This window comes from Oncorhynchus gorbuscha, linkage group LG01, assembly GCF_021184085.1.
Source record: "Oncorhynchus gorbuscha isolate QuinsamMale2020 ecotype Even-year linkage group LG01, OgorEven_v1.0, whole genome shotgun sequence".
NCBI classification, from domain to species: Eukaryota; Metazoa; Chordata; class Actinopteri; order Salmoniformes; family Salmonidae; genus Oncorhynchus; species Oncorhynchus gorbuscha.
Window position 1 is genome coordinate 105,265,443 of NC_060173.1, and position 13,793 is coordinate 105,279,235.

The window sequence follows — 13,793 nt, forward strand, 5'->3', positions numbered from 1 at the left end:
ACAGGTCAACATTCACAAGGCCGCAGGGCCAGACTGATTAACAGGACGTGTACTCCAAGTATGCACTGACCAACTGGCAAGTGTCTTCACTGACATTTTCAACCTGTCCCTGACTGAGTCTGTAATACCAACATGTTTCAAGCAGACTACCATAGTCCCTGTGCCCAAGAACACTAAGGTAACCCGCCCAAACAGATCCACAGATGATGCAATCTCTATTGCACTCCACCCTTCCTTTTCCCACCTGGACAAAAGGAACACCTACGAGAGAATGCTACTCCTTCACTACAGCTCAGCGTTCAACACCATAGTGCCCTTAAAGCTCATCACTAAGCTAATAACCCTGGGACTAAACACCTCCCTCTGCAACTGGATCTTGGATTTCCTGATGGGTTGCCCCCCAGGTGGTGAGGGTAGGTAGCAACACATCCGCCACACTGATCCTCAACACTGGAGCTCCCCAGGGGTGCGTGCTCAGTCCCCTCCTGTACTCCCTCTTCACTCATGACTGCATGGCCAGGCACAACTCCAACACCATTTAGTTTGCTGATGACACAACAGTGGTATGCCTAATCACTGACAACAATGAGACAGCCTATAGGGAGGAGGTCAGAGACAATGCCAGGACAACAGCCTCTCCCTCAACGTGATCAAGACTAAGGAGATGATTGTGGACTAGAGGAAAAGGAGGACCGAGCACGCCCCCATTCTCCTCGACGGGGCTGTAGTGGAGCAGGTTGAGAGCTTCAAGTTCCTTGGTGTCCACATCACCAACAAACTATCATGGTCCAAGCACACCAAAACAGTCGTGAAGAGGGCAAGACAAAGCCTATTCCCCCTCGGGAGACTAAAAAGATCCTCAAAAAGTTATACAGCTGCACCATCGAGAGCATCCTGACTGGTGGCATCACTGCCTGGTACGGCAACTGCTCGGCCTCTGACCACAAGGCACTATAGAGGGTAGTGCGTACGGCCCAATACATCACTGGGGCCAAGCTTCCTGCCATCCAGGACTTCTATAACAGGCGGTATCAGAGGAAGGCCCTAAAAATTGTCAGACTCCAGCCACCCTGGTCGTAGACTGTTCTCTCTGCTACTGCAAATTTAGGTCCAAAAGGCTAATTAACAGCTTCTACCCACAAGCCATAGAGTTCTGAACAGCTAATCAAATGGCAACCCAGACTATTTGCATTGTCCCCATTCCCTCTTTTACACTGCTGCTACTCTCTGTTTATAATCTATGCATAGACACTTTAACTCTAACTACATGTACATATTACCTCAACTAACCGGTGCCCTCGCACATTGACTCTGTACCGGTACCCCCTGTATATAGCGTCACTACTGTTATTTTACTGTTGCTCTTCAATTACTTAATTTTTTATTTTGAACTTAACACTTATTTTTCTTAACTGCATTGTTGGTTAGGTAAGTAAGCATTTCACTGTAAGGTCTACACCTGTTGTATTCGGCGCATGTGACTAATAAAATGTGATTCGATCAGTGACTTATGCTCTCTGTGTATATGCAGGTCTGGTATGTCCAGACCTGGTCTTCATCGAGGCTTGTCTTCGCTGCCTCAGGACAGTCTTCATCAGTCCAGTCACCCCAGTGCAGCTGCTCTACACTGTAAGTCTTAGTCACTTGTTCTCTGATACACATCCATAGGGGTGTAACGTAATATTACAACATGCTCTCTCTAGCACTCATCTGAGCCGTGTGTTCTGAGCCGTGTGTTCTGAGCCGTGTGTTCTGAGCCGTGTGTTCTGAATCTGAGCCGTGTGTTCTGAGCGGTGTGTTCTGAGCCGTGTGTTCTGAGCCGTGTGTTCTGAGCCGTGTGTTCTGAATCTGAGCCGTGTGTTCTGAATCTGAGCCGTGTGTTCTGAGCCGTGTGTTCTGAATCTGAGCCGTGTGTTCTGAGCCGTGTGTTCTGAGCCGTGTGTTCTGAATCTGAGCCGTGTGTTCTGAATCTGAGCCGTGTGTTCTGAGCCGTGTGTTCTGAATCTGAGCCGTGTGTTCTGAATCTGAGCCTTGTGTTCTGAATCTGAGCTGTGTGTTCTGAGCTGTGTGTTCTGAGCCGTGTGTTCTGAATCTGAGCCGTGTGTTCTGAATCTGAGCCGTGTGTTCTGAATCTGAGCCGTGTGTTCTGAATCTGAGCCGTGTGTTCTGAATCTGAGCCGTGTGTTCTGAATCTAAGCCGTGTGTTCTGAGCTGTGTGTTCTGAATCTGAGCCGTGTGTTCTGAGCCATGTGTTCTGAATCTGAGCCGTGTGTTCTGAATCTGAGCCGTGTGTTCTGAATCTGAGCCGTGTGTTCTGAATCTGAGCCGTGTGTTCTGAATCTGAGCCGTGTGTTCTGAATCTGAGCCGTGTGTTCTGAGCCGGGTGGACAGTCACAGTGTCTGTCTCCTTCAGGACCCCACTGTGATTCCCCACTTGATGTCCCTGCTGAGTCGGTCTCCGCGGACGCAGGACTACATCACCCAGATCTTCTCCCACTGCTGCAAGGTCAGTACAGCAGTACACATTTAAAACGGTCATCTAGTAGAAGACATGTTAATTAGTCTGTCTGAGGAATGACTCAGTTATGTGTGTGTGTGTTCTGTAGAGTCCAGAGCATCAGACGGTTCTGTTTAACCACGGGGCGATCCAGAACATTGCTCCCATGCTCATCTCTCTCTCCTATAAGGTACTGTTTGAAACTATTACTCACCCATTGTCTCAGTTCAACCATCTCTCATCTCTCACATCTCTCGTTGCAACACTGTATATATACGTAATATGACATTTGTAATGTCTTTATTGTTTTGAAACTTCTGTATGTGTAATGTTTACTGTTAATTTTTATTGTTTATTTCAGTTTTGTATATTATCTACCTCACTTGCTTTGGCAATGTTAACACATGTTTCCCATGCCAATAAAGCCCCTTGAATTGAATTGTATTAACATCTCACCCTTTCTCTCACCCTCTCTCCCCTTTCCCCCCTGTTATCTCACTACCTCTCTTTCTTTGGTTCTCTCATGCCATACAGGTACGTATGCAGGCATTAAAATGCTTCTCAGTCCTGGCCTATGAGAACACTCAGGTCTCCATGACATTGGTGAATGGTAAGACTACTTTTCCTTTTTATTTCTCTCTCCCTGCCTCCCTCTCTCTCCCTTTTCTCTCCCTCTCTTTCTCTCTCGCTATTTCATTCTTGCCTGCTCTGAGACCTAACTGGGACAGATTCTAGTTTACTCTGTGTCAGAGGTGTTCTGTTATTGCCATTACAGTGTTATCGTCATGGTAGCAGACATGTTGTCAGATGGTGATAATATAGTATTATGATGCTACGATACAAATCTATGTTCTCCTCTCTGTTCTCAGTGCTGGTTGATGGGGATCTGCTCTCTCAGGTGTTTGTCAGAATGTTGCAAAGGGATCTGCCCATTGAAATGCAGCTCACAGCAGCCAAGTGGTGAGTGTTTCACTTGACTATTAAACTAAGTGTGCTGCGATTGACCATGTCGACGTAAGTGCTAGTAGGTGTGAATCTGCGGACTGAAGTTAAGTGTGTGAAAGTGTTTTTCTTTCTGAAGGTGACATTTCTCTCCCTCTCTCTCTTTCTGCCCCCCCCCCCAGTCTAACATACATGTGTCGAGCAGGAGCCATCAGAACAGATGACAGGTGCATTGTTTTAAAGGTGATTATACTAGTTTGCTTGTAACGACTCAATCCAATACTGATGTGTGCGTGCGCGCGTGCGTGCGTGCGTGCATGCGTGCGTGCGTGCGTGCGTGCGGACATTTGTTGGGATGGATCTTGTCCTGGAAGCAGAGCGGTTTCCACTAGATGTGCCAGAATGCAAAGTCAAAATTGTCTATAACGTAAACCATTTATGGAAACAAAATGTAGCTTTTTGTAATAATTTAAGTTTAGGGTTTGGCACAAGATTAGCAGTGTGGTTAGGGTTAAAATCAGATTTGATGACTTTGTGGCTGTGCCAGCTAGTGACCACCCTGCAGAGCTGCCTCTAGGACATGAGTCATCCCAACAAGTGCCAACCTGTATGTAGAACTCTGGTTCCACCCCTGTCTGTAGACCCTGCCGTGCCTGGTGAGGATGTGCAGTAAGGAGCGTCTGTTGGAGGAGCGTGTGGAGGGGGCAGAGACCCTGGCCTACCTGATGGAGCCCGATGTGGAGCTGCAGAGGATCGCCAGTGTAACCGACCACCTAGTGGCCATGCTGGCTGACTACTTCAAATACCCCAGCTCTGTCAGCGCCATCACTGACATCAAGAGGGTGAGACACTGGACTGTAGTCATTGAACCTAGCCAGGCAGTCTTACAAGGCAGAGAAAACAGTGACCATCAGGAAAACACTGAAACTGTGGTGAGAAAAGAACACCACAGTCCTTCATTTGGACAAAAAATCTATTTTATCTAAAAATAATGGTTTATTTAAATGTTTATTTATCTGTAGTTGGATCACGACCTGAAGCACGCACATGAGCTGAGGCAAGCTGCCTTCAAGCTGTACGCCTCACTGGGCTCCAACGATGAAGACATCCGCAAGAAGGTGACTTCAACAGTACACGCACCCACCCTAACCCAGCCACTTTTAGAAGTGTCCTTCTCGTAACCCCCGCTCCTGTTTCTCCCTCCTCAGATCACAGAGACCGAGAACATGATGGACAGGATAGTGAGCGGCCTGTCAGAATCCAGCATCAAGGTGCGGCTAGCAGCCGTCAGGTACACAAAGAGCATCTCTCCTTCTCTGCTCTCCACTGAGTGTCCTGTCACATTCTGTTCCTCTCTATTTTATATATATATATACACTTCCGTTCAAAAGTTTGGGGTCACTTAGAAATATCCTTGTTTCTGAAAGAAAAGCTAATTTAAAAATAATAATAATTAAATAATAATGAAAATAATAATGAAAATAACATCAAGTTGATTAGAAATACAGTGTAGACATTGTTAATGTTGTAAATGACTATTGTAGCTGGAAACGGCAGATTAAAAAAAAAAAGTGAATATCTACAGAGGCCCATTATCAGCAACCATCACATCAAATCAAGGTTTATTTGTCACGTGCGCTGAATACAACAATTGTAAACCTTAGTGAAATGCTTACTTACAGGCTCTAACCAATAGTGCAAAAAGGTATTAGGTGAACAATAGATAGGTAAAGAAATAAAACAACAGTATTTTACCAGATATATACCACCCCTACCCTGTCACAACACAACTGATTGGCTCAAACTCATTAAGAAGGAAATACATTTCACAAATGAACTTTTAAGAAGACACACCTGGTAATTGAAATGCACTCCAGCTGATTACCTCATGAAGCAGGTTGAAAGAATGCAAAGCTGTCATCATGGCAAAGGGTGGCTACTTTGAAGAATGTAAAATATAAAATATATTTTGATTTGTTTAACACTTTTTGTTAAAATCTTTACTACATTTTTTTTAAACCTTTATTTAACTAGGCAAGTCAGTTAAGAACAAATTATTATTTACAATGATGGCCTAGTGGGTTAACTGCCTGTTCAGGGGCAGAACGACAGATTTGTACCTTGTCAGCTCGGGGATTTGAACTAGCAACCTTCCGGTTACTAGTCCAACGCTCTAAACCACTAGGCTACCCTGCCGCCCCATGATTCCATATGTATAGTTTTGATGTCTTCTATTATTCTACAAAGTAGAAAATTGTAAAAATAAAGAAAAACCTGTGAATGAGTAGGTGTGTCCAAACTTTTGACGTGTGTGTCTATATAGAATTTTTATTATTATATAATATTCCTTTTTTCAGGTAAACATAAACAAATAGTACATATATCTGAATTTCTAAATGTAACAAACATATAATAACCAACAAACAACAACAATGACAGTAAACAAAAACATACACAAGCAATAAGATTTATGCCTTCTTTCAGTTCTCTGCGCTTCATGTTCATTACCTCCTGACAGTGTTTCATTCATTACCCCTGCCCGTGTTTCATTCATTACCCCTGCCCGTGTTTCATTCATTACCCCTGCCCGTGTTTCATTCATTACCCCTGCCCGTGTTTCATTCATTACTCCTGCCCGTGTTTCATTCATTACCCCTGCCCGTGTTTCATTCATTACCCCTGCCTGTGTTTCATTCATTACCCCTACCAGTGTTTCATTCATTACCCCTGCCTGTGTTTCATTCATTACCCCTACCAGTGTTTCATTCATTACCCCTACCAGTGTTTCATTACTCCTACCCGTGTTTCATTCATTACCCCTGCCCGTGTTTCATTCATTACCCCTGCCCGTGTTTCATTCATTACCCCTGCCCGTGTTTCATTCATTACCCCTGCCCGTGTTTCATTCATTACCCCTGCCCGTGTTTCATTCATTACCCCTGCCCGTGTTTCATTCATTACCCCTGCCTGTGTTTCATTCATTACCCCTACCAGTGTTTCATTCATTACCCCTACCAGTGTTTCATTACTCCTACCCGTGTTTCATTCATTACCCCTGCCCGTGTTTCATTCATAACCCCTACCCGTGTTTCATTCATAACCCCTACCTGTGTTTCATTCATAACCCCTACCTGTGTTTCATTCATTACCCCTACCCGTGTTTCATTCATTAACCCTACCCGTGTTTCATTCATTAACCCTACCCGTGTTTCATTCATTACCCCTACCCGTGTTTCATTCATTACCCCTACCCGTGTTTCATTCATTCCCCCTACCCGTGTTTCATTCATTAACCCTACCATTGTTTCATTCATTACCCCTGCCCGTGTTTCATTCATTACCCCTACCCGTGTTTCATTCATTACCCCTACCATTGTTTCATTCATTACCCCTACCATTGTTTCATTCATTACCCCTGCCCGTGTTTCATTCATTACCCCTACCCGTGTTTCATTTTCCCCTGCCCGTGTTTCATTACCCCTACCATTGTTTCATTCATTACCCCTACCCGTGTTTCATTACCCCTACCATTGTTTCATTATCCCTACCCGTGTTTCATTCATTACCCCTACCCGTGTTTCATTACCCCTACCCGTGTTTCATTATCCCTACCCGTGTTTCATTCATTACCCCTACCTGTGTTTCATTCATTAACCCTACCCGTGTTTCATTCCCCCTACCCGTGTTTCATTACCCCTACCATTGTTTCATTCATTACCCTGGCCCGTTTTTATTTTCCTTTCATGCTTTTATTAATTTGCCTGTCACAAAATGTGTGGTTGTAGTCTGTAAAATACAAGATACCCCTAACGTAGTATAGAGGCCCTATCACTATAAAACCAAAAAACTATTTTGTCCAGTTGACCCATAGAGTCAAAGGATTTGTATATTGAAACTGTTTCCCTCTTAGCCTATGAAGATCTCCTTGTAACTAAGATATCTGACTCTTCCTCTGTTTCACTCTGTGTCCAGGTGTCTTCACAGTCTGTCCCGGTCAGTCCAGCAGTTGAGGACTAGTTTTCACGACCACGCAGTATGGAAACCCCTTATGAAGGTCTGTACTCTAGTATTACCCTCTACATCTCTACATAGTCACATCATGTTTGTGTAAGCTACAGAGGAAATGGCCAATATTTGGGGCTATTATTAAGACTGAAGGTACTCTTCTCTCTCTGTGTGTAGTTGTTACAGAACGCTCCAGACGAGGTGCTGGTCATGGCCTCTTCTACACTATGCAATCTGCTGCTGGAGTTCTCCCCCAGCAAAGAGGTGAGACCGGCAGCAATACAACACTACTACTGTTACCTAGTGGTAGGCAGCAATACAACACTACTACTGTTACCTAGTGGTAGGCAGCAATACAACACTACTACTGTTACCTAGTGGTAGGCAGCAATACAACACTACTACTGTTACCTAGTGGTAGGCAGCAATACAACACTACTACTGTTACCTTGTAGCAGGCAGCAATACAACACTACTACTGTTACCTAGTGGTAGGCAGCAATACAACACTACTACTGTTACCTAGTGGTAGGCAGCAATACAACACTACTACTGTTACCTAGTGGTAGGCAGCAATACAACACTACTACTGTTACCTAGTGGTAGGCAGCAATACAACACTACTACTGTTACCTAGTGGTAGGCAGCAATACAACACTACTACTGTTACCTAGTGGTAGGCAGCAATACAACACTACTACTGTTACCTAGTTACCTAGTGGTAGGCAGCAATACAACACTACTACTGTTACCTAGTGGTTAGGCAGCAATACAACACTACTACTGTTACCTAGTGGTAGGCAGCAATACAACACTACTACTGTTACCTAGTGGTAGGCAGCAATACAACACTACTACTGTTACCTAGTGGTAGGCACAATACTACTGTTACCTAGTGGTAGGCAGCAATACAACACTACTACTGTTACCTAGTGGTTAGGCAGCAATACAACACTACTACTGTTACCTAGTGGTAGGCAGCAATACAACACTACTACTGTTACCTAGTGGTAGGCAGCAATACAACACTACTACTGTTACCTAGTGGTAGGCAGCAATACAACACTACTACTGTTACCTAGTGGTAGGCAGCAATACAACACTACTACTGTTACCTAGTGGTAGGCAGCAATACAACACTACTACTGTTACCTAGTGGTAGGCAGCAATACAACACTACTACTGTTACCTAGTGGTAGGCAGCAATACAACACTACTACTGTTACCTAGTGGTAGGCAGCAATACAACACTACTACTGTTACCTAGTGGTAGGCAGCAATACAACACTACTACTGTTACCTAGTGGTAGGCAGCAATACAACACTACAACACTACTACTGTTACCTAGTGGTAGGCAGCAATACAACACTACTACTGTTACCTAGTGGTAGGCAGCAATACAACACTACTACTGTTACCTAGTGGTAGGCAGCAATACAACACTACTACTGTTACCTAGTGGTAGGCAGCAATACAACACTACTACTGTTACCTAGTGGTAGGCAGCAATACAACACTACTACTGTTACCTAGTGGTAGGCAGCAATACAACACTACTACTGTTACCTAGTGGTAGGCAGCAATACAACACTACTACTGTTACCTAGTGGTGTTACCTAGTGGTGGGCAGCAATGTTACCTAGTGGTAGGCAGCAATACAACACTACTACTGTTACCTAGTGGTAGGCAGCAATACAACACTACTACTGTTACCTAGTGGTACAACACTACTACTGTTACCTAGTGGTAGGCAGCAATACAACACTACTACTGTTACCTAGTGGTAGGCAGCAATACAACACTACTACTGTTACCTAGTGGTAGTTACCTAGTGGTAGGCAGCAATACAACACTACTACTGTTACCTAGTGGTAGGCAGCAATACAACACTACTACTGTTACCTAGTGGTAGGCAGCAATACAACACTACTACTGTTACCTAGTGGTAGGCAGCAATACAACACTACTACTGTTACCTAGTGGTAGGCAGCAATACAACACTACTACTGTTACCTAGTGGTAGGCAGCAATACAACACTACTACTGTTACCTAGTGGTAGGCAGCAATACAACACTACTACTGTTACCTAGTGGTAGGCAGCAATACAACACTACTACTGTTACCTAGTGGTAGTGGTAGGCAGCAATACAACACTACTACTGTTACCTAGTGGTAGGCAGCAATACAACACTACTACTGTTACCTAGTGGTAGGCAGCAATACAACACTACTACTGTTACCTAGTGGTAGGCAGCAATACAACACTACTACTGTTACCTAGTGGTAGGCAGCAATACAACACTACTACTGTTACCTAGTGGTAGGCAGCAATACAACACTACTACTGTTACCTAGTGGTAGGCAGCAATACAACACTACTACTGTTACCTAGTGGTAGGCAGCAATACAACACTACTACTGTTACCTAGTGGTAGGCAGCAATACAACACTACTACTGTTACCTAGTGGTAGGCAGCAATACAACACTACTACTGTTACCTAGTGGTAGGCAGCAATACAACACTACTACTGTTACCTAGTGGTAGGCAGCAATACAACACTACTACTGTTACCTAGTGGTAGGCAGCAATACAACACTACTACTGTTACCTACTGTTACCTAGTGGTAGGCAGCAATACAACACTACTACTGTTACCTAGTGGTAGGCAGCAATACAACACTACTACTGTTACCTAGTGGTAGGCAGCAATACAACACTACTACTGTTACCTAGTGGTAGGCAGCAATACAACACTACTACTGTTACCTAGTGGTAGGCAGCAATACAACACTACTACTGTTACCTAGTGGTAGGCAGCAATACAACACTACTACTGTTACCTAGTGGTAGGCAGCAATACAACACTACTACTGTTACCTAGTGGTAGGCAGCAATACAACACTACTACTGTTACCTAGTGGTAGGCAGCAATACAACACTACTACTGTTACCTAGTGGTAGGCAGCAATACAACACTACTACTGTTACCTAGTGGTAGGCAGCAATACAACACTACTACTGTTACCTAGTGGTAGGCAGCAATACAACACTACTACTGTTACCTAGTGGTAGGCAGCAATACAACACTACTACTGTTACCTAGTGGTAGGCAGCAATACAAATACAACACTACTACTGTTACCTACTACAACACTACTACTGTTACCTAGTGGTAGGCAGCAATACAACACTACTACTGTTACCTAGTGGTAGGCAGCAATACAACACTACTACTGTTACCTAGTGGTAGGCAGCAATACAACACTACTACTGTTACCTAGTGGTAGGCAGCAATACAACACTACTACTGTGGCCTAGTGGTAGGCAGCAATACAACACTACTACTGTTACCTAGTGGTAGGCAGCAATACAACACTACTACTGTTACCTAGTGGGTAGGCAGCAATACAACACTACTACTGTTACCTAGTGGTAGGCAGCAATACAACACTACTACTGTTACCTAGTGGTAGGCAGCAATACAACACTACTACTGTTACCTAGTGGTAGGCAGCAATACAACACTACTACTGTTACCTAGTGGTAGGCAGCAATACAACACTACTACTGTTACCTAGTGGTAGGCAGCAATACAACACTACTACTGTTACCTAGTGGTAGGCAGCAATACAACACTACTACTGTTACCTAGTGGTAGGCAGCAATACAACACTACTACTGTTACCTAGTGGTAGGCAGCAATACAACACTACTACTGTTACCTAGTGGTAGGCAGCAATACAACACTACTACTGTTACCTAGTGGTAGGCAGCAATGACAACACTACAAGGCACAATACAACACTACCTAGTGGTAGGCAGCAATACAACACTACTACTGTTACCTAGTGGTAGGCAGCAATACAACACTACTACTGTTACCTAGTGGTAGGCAGCAATATACAACACTACTACTGTTACCTAGTGGTAGGCAGCAATACAACACTACTACTGTTACCTAGTGGTAGGCAGCAATACAACACTACTACTGTTACCTAGTGGCAGCAATACAACACTACTACTGTTACCTAGTGGTAGGCAGCAATACAGGCAGCAATACAACACTACTACTGTTACCTAGTGGTAGGCAGCAATACAACACTACTACTGTTACCTAGTGGTAGGCAGCAATACAACACTACTACTGTTACCTAGTGGTAGGCAGCAATACAACACTACTGTTACTGTTACCTAGTTACCTAGTGGTAGGCAGCAATACAACACTACTACTGTTACCTAGTGGTAGGCAGCAATACAACACTACTACTGTTACCTAGTGGTAGGCAGCAATACAACACTACTACTGTTACCTAGTGGTAGGCAGCAATACAACACTACTACTGTTACCTAGTGGTAATACAACACTACTACTGTTACCTAGTGGTAGGCAGCAATACAACACTACTACTGTTACCTAGTGGTAGGCAGCAATACAACACTACTACTGTTACCTAGTGGTAGGCAGCAATACAACACTACTACTGTTACCTAGTGGTAGGCAGCAATACAACACTACTACTGTTACCTAGTGGTAGGCAGCAATACAACACTACTACTGTTACCTAGTGGTAGGCAGCAATACAACACTACTACTGTTACCTAGTGGTAGGCAGCAATACAACACTACTGTTACCTAGTGGTAGGCAGCAATACAACACTACTACTGTTACCTAGACCACTACAAGATTGGTCGACAAACTCAACTCAGTAAAATTTGCTTGACTTTTTAGGACTAAACATTAGCTGTCAGGTTGTATATTTGCCGTGTATCTTGACCAGTGGGAGTAAGTGCATGTGTTGTGTATGTCTGCAGCCTATCCTGGAGTCAGGGGTGGTAGAGTTACTGTGCAGTCTGACCCAGAGTGACAGTCCAGCCCTGAGGGTCAACGGCATTTGGGCTCTCATGGTGAGTCCCCACTTTACCCCCTCTCTGTCTTGCTCTGCTCGCCCACTTTACCTCGACAAAAGGTTGCATAACCAAACTTCCCAGGTTTCTTAGCGATCTTGGCTGGAGGATTCTCAGAATCAGTAGAGAACAAGCAGTGAGGGAACGCTTCAGCTGACAATCTTCCAACCAGAGCTTTGGTAGTGTCTGTCTAACCTACACCCTTTTGTTTGTGTGTTTGTGTTTAGAACATGGCGTTCCAGGCAGACCAGAAGGTGAAAGGGGAGATTGTGAGAGCTTTGGGGACGGAGCAGCTTTTCCGTCTGCTCTCTGACCCGGACACTAACGTCCTGATGAAGACCTTGGGCCTGTTACGGAACCTGCTCTCCACACGACCTGTAAGACCGACAGACCGACGGACAGACAGACGGACAGACGGACGGACGGACGGACGGACGGACGGACGGACGGACGGACGGACGGACGGACGGACGGACGGACGGACGGACGGACGGACGGACGGACAGACAGACAGACACACACAGCTCTCCAAACTCCTTTAAAGACAAAAACTATTTCTCTCTCTCTCAGCACATAGACCAGATCATGAGTTCCCATGGGAAGCAGATCATGCAGACGGTCACTCTGATCCTGGAGGGGGAACACAACATCGAGGTCAAGGAGCAGGTAGGACCCCCTCAACATACTGTAGGACCCCCTCAACATACTGTAGGACCCCCTCAACATACTGCAGGACCCCCTCAACATACTGCAGGACCCCCTCAACATACTGCAGGACCCCCTCAACATACTGCAGGACCCCCTCAACATACTGCAGGACCCCCTCAACATACTGTAGGTCAAGGAGCAGGTAGGACCCCCTCAACATACTGTAGGACCCCCTCAACATACTGTAGGTCAAGGAGCAGGTAGGACCCCCTCAACATACTGTAGGACCCCCTCAACATACTGTAGGACCCCCTCAACATACTGTAGGACCCCCTCAACATACTGTAGGGCCCCCTCAACATACTGTAGGTCCCCCTCAACATACTGTAGGTCCCCCACAACATACTATAGGACCCCCTCAACATACTGTAGGTCCCCCACAACATACTGCAGGACCCCCTCAACATACTGCAGGACCCCCTCAACATACTGTAGGTCCCCCTCAACATACTATAGGACCCCCTCAACATACTGTAGGTCCCCCTCAACATACTATAGGACCCCCTCAACATACTGTAGGTCCCCCACAACATACTGCAGGACCCCCTCAACATACTATAGGACCCCCTCAACATACTGTAGGTCCCCCTCAACATACTATAGGACCCCCTCAACATACTGTAGGTCCCCCACAACATACTGCAGGACCACCTCAACATACTGCAGGACCCCCTCAACATACTGCAGGACCCCCTCAACATACTATAGGACCCCTCAACATACTGTAGGAC

At 45.1% G+C, this 13,793-nt stretch overlaps 1 protein-coding gene across 2 annotated transcripts in view; it reads left to right on the forward strand.

Moving 5' to 3' along the window:
- LOC124048313 (armadillo repeat-containing protein 8-like) overlaps positions 1 to 13,793 on the forward strand; it is a 28,366-nt gene that overhangs the window by 9,072 nt on the left and 5,501 nt on the right. Inside the window, exons 6-19 of one of the 2 annotated variants that reach the window (XM_046368966.1) lie at positions 1,532 to 1,629; positions 2,414 to 2,506; positions 2,607 to 2,687; positions 3,032 to 3,107; positions 3,367 to 3,457; positions 3,622 to 3,682; positions 4,081 to 4,281; positions 4,462 to 4,557; positions 4,648 to 4,730; positions 7,412 to 7,493; positions 7,622 to 7,708; positions 12,262 to 12,354; positions 12,582 to 12,731; positions 12,925 to 13,020. In XM_046368966.1, coding sequence (XP_046224922.1) covers positions 1,532 to 1,629; positions 2,414 to 2,506; positions 2,607 to 2,687; positions 3,032 to 3,107; positions 3,367 to 3,457; positions 3,622 to 3,682; positions 4,081 to 4,281; positions 4,462 to 4,557; positions 4,648 to 4,730; positions 7,412 to 7,493; positions 7,622 to 7,708; positions 12,262 to 12,354; positions 12,582 to 12,731; positions 12,925 to 13,020 — 1,388 coding nt within the window. Of the gene's footprint in view, positions 1 to 1,531; positions 1,630 to 2,413; positions 2,507 to 2,606; positions 2,688 to 3,031; positions 3,108 to 3,366; positions 3,458 to 3,621; positions 3,683 to 4,080; positions 4,282 to 4,461; positions 4,558 to 4,647; positions 4,731 to 7,411; positions 7,494 to 7,621; positions 7,709 to 12,261; positions 12,355 to 12,581; positions 12,732 to 12,924; positions 13,021 to 13,793 lie in introns of those variants that run through there. The other variant, XR_006841201.1, reaches the window with a different exon arrangement.